This window comes from Sturnus vulgaris, chromosome 6 (assembly GCF_052056855.1).
Source record: "Sturnus vulgaris isolate bStuVul1 chromosome 6, bStuVul1.hap1, whole genome shotgun sequence".
NCBI lineage: Eukaryota > Metazoa > Chordata > Aves > Passeriformes > Sturnidae > Sturnus > Sturnus vulgaris.
The window spans coordinates 3,804,867-3,816,509 of NC_142248.1; the positions used below are offsets into that span (position 1 = coordinate 3,804,867).

At 38.9% G+C, this 11,643-nt stretch overlaps 1 protein-coding gene across 8 annotated transcripts in view; it reads right to left on the reverse strand.

Moving 5' to 3' along the window:
- LRRC56 (leucine rich repeat containing 56) overlaps positions 1-11,643 on the reverse strand; it is a 59,359-nt gene that overhangs the window by 26,345 nt on the left and 21,371 nt on the right. For all 8 annotated transcript variants that reach the window (XM_014873642.2, XM_088166740.1, XM_088166737.1 and 5 more), the window contains one exon: positions 5,722-5,782. In XM_014873642.2, coding sequence (XP_014729128.2) covers positions 5,722-5,782 — 61 coding nt within the window. Of the gene's footprint in view, positions 1-5,721; positions 5,783-11,643 lie in introns of those variants that run through there.

Genomic DNA, 11,643 nt, shown 5'->3' on the forward strand with positions numbered 1-11,643 from the left:
GCCGTGTTCACAATGCAAAAAGTGTTGCTGTGGTCTGTGATGGTCCTCTGATGGTCTTTATGTCCTGCATTGTATGTCAGTCACAAAACAGAAACATGATAGTGGTGTCCTAGGGGAAGAAACCTACAGATCCTCTCTGCTCTATGAGGAGAGAGATGCACTGCACCCTCCTCACCAACCCTGCCATGGCCAGGAGACTCAAACTTGGAGCTGCAAGGGCAGGCCCTGCCTCATCATCCCCTTCCTCACAGGTACACCCTGTAGCTGACAGTCTGGAACAGAAGGCAGGGGAGTTTCAGCTGGAGAAGGCCTCAGAAAATGGGGTGCTGATGGTGAGAACCATGGAAAGACACTGCAAGGCCACAGATATGTTTTGGTGGCCTCTGTGGTTTCTGCAGAATGGAGCCCGAGCTCCATCTGTGCATTTGTACAGAAAAAGTTCAGCTTTCCTTGCTGGGCAATCAGCCTGGCAGGTTCCCTGATATAAGGTCACAAAGACACATTTCCTACTTTGGGCACCTGACCTGGTGAAATTAAACCAGAGGTCTACGCAGGACAGATAAGTGGTCAAAGCAATCAAAGTTCCCTAGGGCTGAAGGCAGACAGGCTGATTGTGCTTTTCTGAAAATAATCCACTCAACTAAAAGAAGCTGTATTTCTGTCTCAAAATCATTACTTTTTATCAATAATATGAATAACCTTAAAACCATCAATACTAAATAAAACCTGAGGTCACAGCAATTTTTCCCAGGTTTGTAATACTCCCAGGGATCTGCAGGCACTAATACAGAGAAGACTCATTAATACAGAGATTAAGATTCAATTTAAATGCTTTCCTAGCTCCTGGAAAGCACTCAAAGTCCTCAAAGAACATGTTCTTAAGATAGACTTCATAGCAACTTTCACAGCTGAAGGACTTTCAGTCCAGCTACATAAAAGAATTGAGAGGAACACTTCCTACAGAAACTAGCCTGCATTTGAAAATAAATGCTTTCCCCATCCTGAAATGTGAATATGAAAGTAAACAGTGATGCTCTGGGTGCTGAAATAAGGGTATGAAGGGATTCACCCTGACCAAATCAAAGCAGTACTGCTCTGACTGCATGTGTAAGAGCACCCTGATTCCTCACCAAACACAGTAAGAAAGTGCTGTAACACAAACACATCATCTCTTGACAAACATTTGCACTTGTAATGCAAACTGAATTGACTTTAGAAACTATTTGGGGATTTTAAATATCATAACAGCAATGCTGATCCTTGTTGCACAAAACCAGTTGCTTTTACATGTGATAGCTATGTACCTATGTACATGTTACTATACATCAAACAGTAATCCAGTAATTGCAAAAGATTAGAAAAAGGAAGAAAAAACTGGTGGGAAAAAAAAGAGACAGGAAAGAAGTAAGTAAAAATGACAAGAAAAAAAGCAAATTTAGGGAACATTCTTCCTGTTAGAGGGAAAACTATCCAGAAAACAGTTGGTGCCTAGATATACTATCAGTAGTACATCAAATTTTGGGGTGACCAGTGTCATGGCTCAGTCTTATACAAGATGGTGTAACTTGATCCAGACCCAGCAAAGCAATTGGACTAATGTTTAATTTTCAGCTTGTGAGCAATGTCACTGAAGGCAAACTTCTTGTGGCTTTAAAAACACAAGATATTATATTTCCTTAAACTCTTTTCTGGGTAAAAAGGAGGTTTATTGCTAAGTTACAATACCTAAAGATCCTGATTCAAGTCTCAAAAAATACTTTTAAACATTACTTTAGAGTCTTTACCCTGAATTAAGAAATAATTTGTTTGGCTCTAGTTTCTTAAAGTTATAAAATGATCAGCAAAATCTTTTCTCAAATCACTTGGCTCATATTTACAGTTACTTTTTTTACAGCCAAGAGGGCTCAAAACATTTCAAAATGTGAGTACAGAGACTCCTGTGTTGCTAGTCTTGTCTGCAGGAGCTGGTGTTAAAAAAAACCAAAACAAAAACCTAAGGTTCATAAAAGCATAAGAGTTGTTGATTTTGAATGCACTCTGCATTTGAACCTCCAGACAATTTTAACAACTGAAACAGACCAGGATTACTTCCCTCTTCATCTGGGGGATGCTTCTGGAACAGTGCAAAACCAGCTGGAGAACTGCAGCAGTGAAATGTTAACTCAATCTGCATGAAGAAAATCTGCTTTCCTTTCCCTTTATCCTCCATACTCACTTTTGTCCCCACACTTTGCAGCCTCTGCATTTCATCTCACTTAAAATATGACAGCCTCTCTGTTAGAAGCACTTGCTTGAGAAGCCCTGAGAGTAGATCACTCTTCTGTTGGCCACAATGTGTAGAGCTGAATGGGAGGAAATGAACCTCAGCTGCTGAAACAGCTTCTTCTGGAAACTTATGGGAACCAGGTCCCAAGATTCCCCTATCTGATTTAAAAGCCCTTTTGAAAAGATATCTATCTAAACATTTTTAAACAGATCTTTTCATTCATCCCTGAATTGAGAATAAAAGCAATCTGATAAAAAAATACACAGGCTACATGCCAAAGCAGAAGCAGTAATTCATTGGCCTTGTTCTTCTGCTGGAAGCATTTAAAAAATGATGACCGTGGCCATGACCAAAAAAAAAAAAAAAAAAAAAAAGGCAGATTTTAGCAGGCACTCTTCAGAATAGGCTTGACTTTTCATCCTCAATTATCAGTTCATAAATGGAGAATTTTTCATTTGCTAGCAAATGGGTGAAGATCACCAAACAAGGACATAATGAAATTGTGATTTAGAAAATTAGCAACAATATGAACTTCTTTTCCTTTCACAGTACACTGGATTTTCCAGAGCCATTCCCTTTAGCAAAGGACCAGTAGAAAACCAAAACCCAGAAACAGCCAAGAAAGAAATCCCTTTCAACCACCAAGATCCATTATCTGCAAATAAACTTGCATATATTTTCCTACTGAATTAAATTAAATAGTTAATAATGGTTTCCTTTCAAAGTTTCAGATACTCAAAAGTAATGCAAGTTTTAGGAGGATTGGGGAAGGACCATGAATTTACAAGTAAGGTAGCTCAAACACATTCCCCATCAAAGGAATCACAGGAACTATCAGGAGAAGCCAATATCCAAACTCACTAACCTAACAAGCCTTGATCTGTCATAGAAAATTGTAATACAAGAACACCTTGATTCCTCACTGCCAGAACATGATTCCTTTGATTTCCACTGAACAGTGCATGGCAATGCACACCTCAGCATCCTCACAACTTAAGTTCCTATGTGAGGAATAAATGCCTCAAAATAATCAGTAACTAAAGTCAGGATGATAAACCTTCATTTTGACATCTACCAAATCAATTAATCTTCCATTTTCAAAGTGGAAAAAAAATTAAAAAGTTTTAATTCCATTTCATCCCAAAATCATTAGGTAATCCTACTCTGCAAGACAAGATGAAACAGAAATAAAGTGACAAAACATAAAGTCTCACCTCTTATTACCCACTCATGCATGCACACTGACAGCCTTTTCTTCATAACGATTCACCAGAATGTTTTTATAACATAAAATAAATAACATTAGAAAGAATGTCTGCTTTTAGCATCCCAAGTATATACAAAACACTCTATCTTTTTTCTGCTTTTCTGTCCTTGCCTTCTTTTCAGAAAATAAAACCAATCTTCCAGTTGGTCCTTACAAGACATGCTGCCCATTTTCAAATTACAACCACAATGATTATGACTTTATGGCTGGCAAAATCTGTGGGAATTACCTTCAGTAAGAAGGAAGAACTTTTTTTCTTCTGTCATCCTCAAAAGCCTCATTTGCAAGGTTTGGGTTGAATAAAACAAAATAATTACTTTTTGGACAGAGTTCAAATATCAACAAGATTAATTCAGAAATAAGATTCTGAATTTTGGAATAAATGGCAGCAGCCTCTAGAATGGGAGCAGCTATGTTGCATTAGGTATAGCAGGCATCACTACTGCTGTGGCAGCAATGTTGCTCTAATGGGCATTAAATTGACATGATGCAGACATCCAAAAATAAAGTTCAAGTACAAGGCTGTGCTTGCATGGGATGTGCCCTTAAAAGATCTGTATTTATCAATGACAGATTGTCAAAGATAGGAATTAATAAAGCAAAGCTACTGCTGTAATTCTATAGACTGAGTTCATGTCTAGGAGAGCTAACAAAATCTTCTTCTTTTACCTATTCCCTGACAATTGCATTTAACTGGCACACAGGAGGAGGAGCAGGTAGCTTCTCCTGGGGCTGGAGTACCTGGGAAACATCACATTATTACACTTGATATCCAAGCCCAAACATGTTTGCTTTAGACTAGATCAAATCAAAACTCGAGAGCAAGCATTCCCTGCATCAAAGTCCACAAGGGTGTCAGGTCAAAGAAAATGGTTTGCTAGAATTTTTCATGACAGAAATTAGAGTCTCAGGATACAGAGGTAGAAAATCCTGCTAAAATCATGAGTCAGGCAGTTTAGTTTTCCTGAACTGCATTCTTATATTCAGCACCAACAGAACTGATCAAATGGTTTCCCATTGACACATTTTAAGAGAATATGGAGTTTTGGTCAAACTAAAAGCCACTTTTGCTATTTTTTCTTTTTAATATAGTATTTCTCAATATCGCCAAATATCTCTTAATATTATCAAAATTTAAATTTTTTCACCCACTACTTACTCCTCCATTGCAATAATGGAGCAATTTCATGATTATGACAATAGTCGGTTGTTATTAAAATAATTGCAGTAATGTAGAATCACCACTTTTACATATTATGGATTAGAAGGTGAGAAAAACAAAATTTAGACTGCAGATACTTCATCTCATCACGAGAAGAAAGGAAAATGAGATCAAGGTGTAGCAACTGAAGTCCATTAGATACTTTAGAGAGACCAAGAAGAATTTATTGCTGTTTCTTATGACGGAACATGTTCTCTTAAAAAGAATTGGCAAAGCCACAACTTTTCCCCCCATGACTTTAGCAGATATCCATACAAAGCCAGAGAGCAGATGTGTTTAAAACAGGGCCTTTTACACAGCCCCTTTTCTGATATGAACTGGATTGTTCCACTTTGCATTAATTAGTAAGGGTTGTAACAGCACAGGAGAGAGAAGACAGCTCTGCTTCCTCATTGTGATGGTTTTCACTTCTACCTTTCCAACCAACCAACTCCCTCCCCAGCTGTCTGGGAGAAAATGTGATGTTTTCATGCAGCTCAGCAAGCCAGGGACACGCAGGCTTCACAGCAGCTCTCATAAACCTGATTCCATTGACTTCAGTAAAACCAAAGCGATTTTCATCAGCTGAGGAACTGGTCTGACCTGTACAGAACAGGCTACTGTGCACAGTAAAAGCCCAAAGGCTGAAACACTGAAATCCAAGCAACCAGACATAGATAAGAGGGGAATTTTTAGCTCCTTTCAAATGTGCAACAAATTTCCATGGACTTCAGCATAGAAAGAAATTACCCTGGTGGCAAACTAGGGCTAATTCATTTGCACCATTTGAGCTACACTGATTTATTCTAGATCAGGTCCCATCCTTAAACTTCTGTGGTAGTGGAGCATATATTCATGACCTAATCCATTATCATAGCATGGAGAAATGGAAGGAATGAAAGCAGCACAAATGAAGATTTTATCACTTAAATAAAATACAGGGCTGTTATTCTTTATATTTATTTCACAGAACAATTCATTTCTTACCTCACAGATTCAAGCAAGCTATTGTTCAACTTCAGTTCTCTCAGATTAGGCAGATGCACACCTGTGGGAACAAAATAAAGACTCACTTTGAGGACCTGGGATTAGAGTAAAGGAAATTTATGACAATTACAAGTTGAAGCATTTAATTTTACAAGCATTTCTTAGCTGTTTCTGCCAGGCCTATGCTGGACGACTTCTAAGAAAATCAATGAGATTATTTCACTCAAAAACTATTTCATCCTTTACATTTTTGAAACATATACGTATTGTCTGCATGACTACCCAATTACAATTTTTGAACCCCTCACTGGAAATTCTGATATGGCACCTTGCCAGACAGACAACAAAAGAAACTGGCTTGATGGGTGTCTGTTTTCTTTGGTCTGATTCCCCATCCTGATTGACTTTTAACTGTGTGACACTCTGCAGAGCTAAGGGATACTTTAGAGCATAGCATTCCATGACCTATTTAATGGCAAGTAGTGATGGACTTACTGGATACACAGCCAAGTAACACTTCTTCAAAACAGAACTTTAAGTGAAACAGCAAACACATAATGTTCCATGTCACAACATCATCTTTTATAGTTCATAGGTCCCCTAAATGCTACATTTTGCAAAGCATTGCTTTCTTCTTTTAATTTTCTGGATACAATTGTTTACCATTGAATTGTACAAGTTTCATATCTATAAAACCCTCTGTTTTTATTCTGTTGTTATTACTTTAATTAATGCTGTTTTTTCATATCCCTGTGAGACTTTTTGGTTCACTCTGAAGGTATCTCTGAATCAAAAGCATATACCAAATCCCCCTGAGGTACAGAATAATTTAGACATAAGCTCCAGTCTCAGAAGCCATTTCTTATGGACAGTAGCAAATGTTTACCCATTCCCACTAGCACAGTTTACTCAAGGTTGATGAGCATCCTCCAGTGTAACATGCAACCATGTAGAAGTAATACCAATTTTAGACAAGCTGGATCATTGCTGAAACATACAAATGTATTCTCAGCAAATATTTTTTATGACTTGTCTGAATAATCACTGTCTGGCAAGGGTGATTTACCAATGTCCAGAAGGACACCAGTCGAGTGCTTTGCAAAGGATAAAAAAAAGAAAGGGGAGTGGGATCTCAAAAGCAAAGAAAGGAGGTCATGTTGTTCATTCCCCAAACAGAACAAGAGCATTTATGGCAAAAACACTTTAATAAATCATGTTTTAATAGAGGCATTATCTCCATCTCATGTTATTTTGGAGTGATCATAATGCACATATTGATCTTCATGCTGTACTGCAAGTATTTAAGTTCATGGCTTTGCAAAGCACTTTTGAAAATAGAAAAAAATTCGAAACACACTGTGTAATTCTTTTAGCCTTGTTTTTCAATCATTTTCCACAGTCCACAAAAACTGAAGAACAAATCAGAACACACAATCCTCATCCTGCAGGGTATGCTTTCTCATGTCAAATAAGTTTTATATATGTTCACACATACATATGGCAACAAAATAATTTGGAGTCCTGGCAGAAGAAATATTAGGATCTCTGTTAATTATCATAGCAGTCATACTAGCTACAGAGCAAAGATATAAAGCATGCCCTCCCTCCCCTCCAAAAAAAAAAAATCTAGACTCTAAAAAATTTCTATCTTGCTTCTGACAAGGATGAAGAGATTAAATGTCATCCCCTGAAGTGTTATAGGAAATAATGAGTGGGGTGAAGCAGCCTTCCCAGTTCCAGCTAAAAACTGAGCAATAGTGCCTTGGATTCAGTCAGAGAGGTAAAAGGGTTACCAAGCAAAGGCTGTTGCAAAGCATTACAAGGCAAATGAGTTTTAAGGACTAGTGTTAAGCAGAAGGTTTGAGTGAGGAGTCAAGAGAAATGGAGAGACTTGCCCAAGAAAAAGCTTTTTACTGAATGCATTTAGGGTTGGTTCAGGAAAGAAGCAGCTATTAAAGGATCCAAAGAGGCCGAGTGACAGGCTGATAATACAATTTTCACATCTGGTGAGTTCATGATTGTAACTTGATCCTCCATCTCAGATTTTTTTTGCACTTTGGCACAATCTATCCCCGGGAACTTGTAAAGTGTTACCCTTTAATGTGTGGTTTACTAGCTTGAAATAGAAGTATACAATGCGTGGTGGTGCAAAATTCTGCCAGCAATATCCTGCAATGTATTTCTGCAAGTCTGCAGGTTCTTCCCTCCTTTAAGTTTCATATTGATATGTAATTATTCTTTGGTGCTAAGAATTCATTATTCCATTGATTTTTCTGGTTTTTAGAGTCTCAAATCCTTATAAATCGATTAGAGGCCTGAAGATTAAATTAGGAAGAGAAAATTGTAAAATGAAGGTGACAAGATACTTACCCCAATGTAACAGTGTAGTTCTAATTTTCTTAATTTTAACCCTCGTGGCATCTTTCCTCAGAGCAAGGACACATGATACTAACATATAAAAATACTCTAAAATACAATAGTATTAACTTCTAATCTTTATTTTAGAAGTACGGTATATATTTAGAAGGTGGTATATTCCTTATCCAGAAACTGCCTTCCTTTGTATAATTTTGATTTTTATAAACAAGAATGGTCCACAGAAATGCTGATGATTGCAGGACAAGGCTGAGAATTCAGAATGACAAGCAGTGTTATCTCATCTGTCTACGATTCCCTTTTCACTAAAGACTGGTTTTGTTACATAGCCCTGAAATTAACCACCAGCAATGTATTATTCTACTGTACCAGTGGAACAAAACTAAATGAAGGGCAGAAAGAAATCAATGTGCAAGTTAGGTGAATAAAAGTGACAGACACATACACTCAACAACACTGCCTCAAGTGCTGCACTTCACAAGAAGGGTAGAAATGCAGGTGTTTTCCCAAGGTGCCTTGGTACAGCAGGAGACATCTAGAAAATAGCCCAGGAGTAAAGAGAAAGAAGCCAAAATGCTGGTTTTATTATATTCTGCAAGTTACAACACTTCTAACACTTATTGTTTACATTATGAAGTATTCTTTAGGTAGTATCATATATCTTTGTTTTTCTGTAGTTAACAAGAAATCATAGTGGCTTGACTTGTTGTGTCTTTTGGAATACAGACTAGTGAAAAACAAACAAAAGAAAAGAAATTACTGACAAATGCTTGCTTTGGCATCAGCCAACCACTGTGATTTGTTGATCCTACCTCACAAAACGGGCATATGAAAACAGGCTGCTCTCTTCTAGCAAGAGCAACCTGATATGCAAATTAAACAGTCTATTTAGTCCACTTGAGCTGTGTTTGATCAAGTAAGATACATAACTTCCATTCTATTTCTACACGCGCATTTTTTTGCACATTTCTGGGATGAACTGAGCAGTACAACTGGAGGTGAGACCACAGCTCTTTCAGGCAAACTCAAGGCAGCTGCAATCGAGCTACCTGAGATGGGGATCTCACAGAAAACACATCAGTGCAGGGTTTCACCTGAGCACACTGCTCCAGTACATACCTGTGGCTCCTGGAGACCCTGCCCAAGCCCTGCTCAGTGAGTTTGCCAGCAGCAGCTAAGCCAAGACCATCCAGAGCAGGAACACCCGTGCCAGACTCGCTCCTCCAGCCTCTGTGCTGCTCCCTGGCCATGCAAGCACCTGCTGCTGCCATGCTGGCTGCCAGCAGAGGTGTCCCAGCCCTGCAGCAGAAGTGCCAACAAACAGGGCAAGAGGAAAGAGAGATGATGTCCCTGCATGAGAAATAGCACATGGCTTCTCCTGAACCCTTGGCAGAGCTTTGCCTTGATAAAACGCCTGCAAGGGAAGTGGCAATCTCCAGACACGTAATCAGCTTAGCCTGGCCACCAGCAGGCAACAATTCAATAAGGACCAGCGAACAGCACTGTGGGTAACTTGATTTGGAGCTATTCAAATTACTTAGAAATAAGAGGACTATGGAGTGTCTTAAATGACTCTATCCCACCATTATTTTCAACAGGAATTTCTATGAGCTGGTCATGAATTCAATTCCATACCTGTCAGCAATCAAAACTGAAGGGATAAGCTAATGAAAAGGAAATAGTCCCTCTGTTTGAATATGAACTGAGGTCTATATGCAGCTGAGTAGCACACAAATCAACTCCAAGATATGCAAAGCTGGATGCAAGACTTGCCAGGGTGTTCAGTGTTTCATCTGTCATTCAGCAAGGTGCACTGAAAACAGCTAGAGAATTCAGCAATTACCCCAAGCCCTGCAAAGATTCAGATTTAAGCTCTGGCATGAAGCCTTTCCTTAATTTTAAAACTGATCACATGAAAATATTTCAATATAAGTATTTTCATGTTTTAGCCCACACCTTGTCCCAAAGAAAAGTAACTCCTCCTCCCCACCATTTGTCATACCATTTTGTAGAGGCAGACCTGACAAACCAGACAAGGTTAACAGGATGGTGCTTTAAAGTTTAGCACATCCCAAAGTGTAATGGTCTCAAGAAAAACATCAAGCAACAAATTTTAAATCACTCTGGAAATCTTTAGGCTCTGAGTGTTTGTGTTACAGTCTGTAACACAGGCTATGAACCTTGAAATGTTTCTCAAGTGAAAACTGTGGTGTAAATTTGGGATTTGAGTGCTGCAAGGCTGCAGATGACTCAGAATTATGTGCAGTCCTTTAGCTTTTAACGCTTTCATTTAGGACCTTCCATGGCCTATTTTATCTTTACACATAAAACCAATCACAACAATATTGTTTACTGAGCGTGGACTGATCATCCAAAAAATTTGCTGATGATAAAGATGCTCTTACCACCTTCCATAACTAAGGAATACAGTGAGAGCAAGGTGAAGTGGTTTAATACGTGTATAAAGAAAGCTTATTAACCAGGTTTGAAATGCAAAAGAAACACCAAATTACAGAGCAGTCCAGGCTGGAGGGAACAGTTGAAGTCTCAAGCCCAGCATCCTGCTCAAAGCCAGGTTGTCTGTGAGATCAGGGTGCTCAGGTCCTCACCCATTTGAAAACCTACCAGGATGAAGTCTCCAAACCTTTCTGGATTCTCCTATTGCTTGACTGTCCTAACAGGGGGAAAACTTTACATCCTATCACACTGGAACGTCTGTCATTCCAGCTGGTCTGGTTCTTAACTCTACTCTTTTCCTCAGGCTATTTCTCCAGACCCCTGTAACCACAGACCAGGTCACAGCACAGTTCCAGAGACAGGCAGCCAGCAGGGAGGAGGCAATGAGCCCAACATCTTCAACAGCAGTCTTGCTTGCAGCACTCACAGTGGAGGTGCAAACTGCTCTGCAAAACCCCTCAACATGTAGGCCTTACTCCAAGTGCCTAAAAATCATTTGCTCTGTGAAAAAAATGGAAAGAAACTGAAGTAAACTTTCTGTCCTAGCCACCTGCTGACATTTGCAAAGAGATTTTCACAGGAAGAAAACTTAGAAACGCATCTTAAAAAACAACCAGAAGGAAATTCAGAATGGTCTTGATGTTCTGTTATTCTCAAAAGCAGTGGGGACCTGCAGGTGGTGCTTTTTATGGTCCTCAAGGGCCAACTCTTGGTGTGAACAGTGGGAGATAAACAAGATGGAAATTATTTGCATCATGGACATGGTGCTCTGTACTCTGTATTTTGTAAAGGTTGCAAAAGCCTAACCATGGGGAGGAGAAGGGATTTATTCTAGTAATGGAAAGGAAAGGAAAGTAGAGAGTGATGAAGGTGAAACATTTTGCTAGCCTGTCACAGTTAATGTAAAGTGGCATAGGAATGGGAGCACCACTTTTGAGCATTACAGAAATGGCATAATGAGATTTCCTTATCAACTGGAGGAAACATGATTGAATAGATTATGATGGCTGAAAGAAACGGATGTAATTTACCTTAAATTATCAAGTGCCTATGAGAAAGAGACTTATTCATGAAATAAACAGAATAACC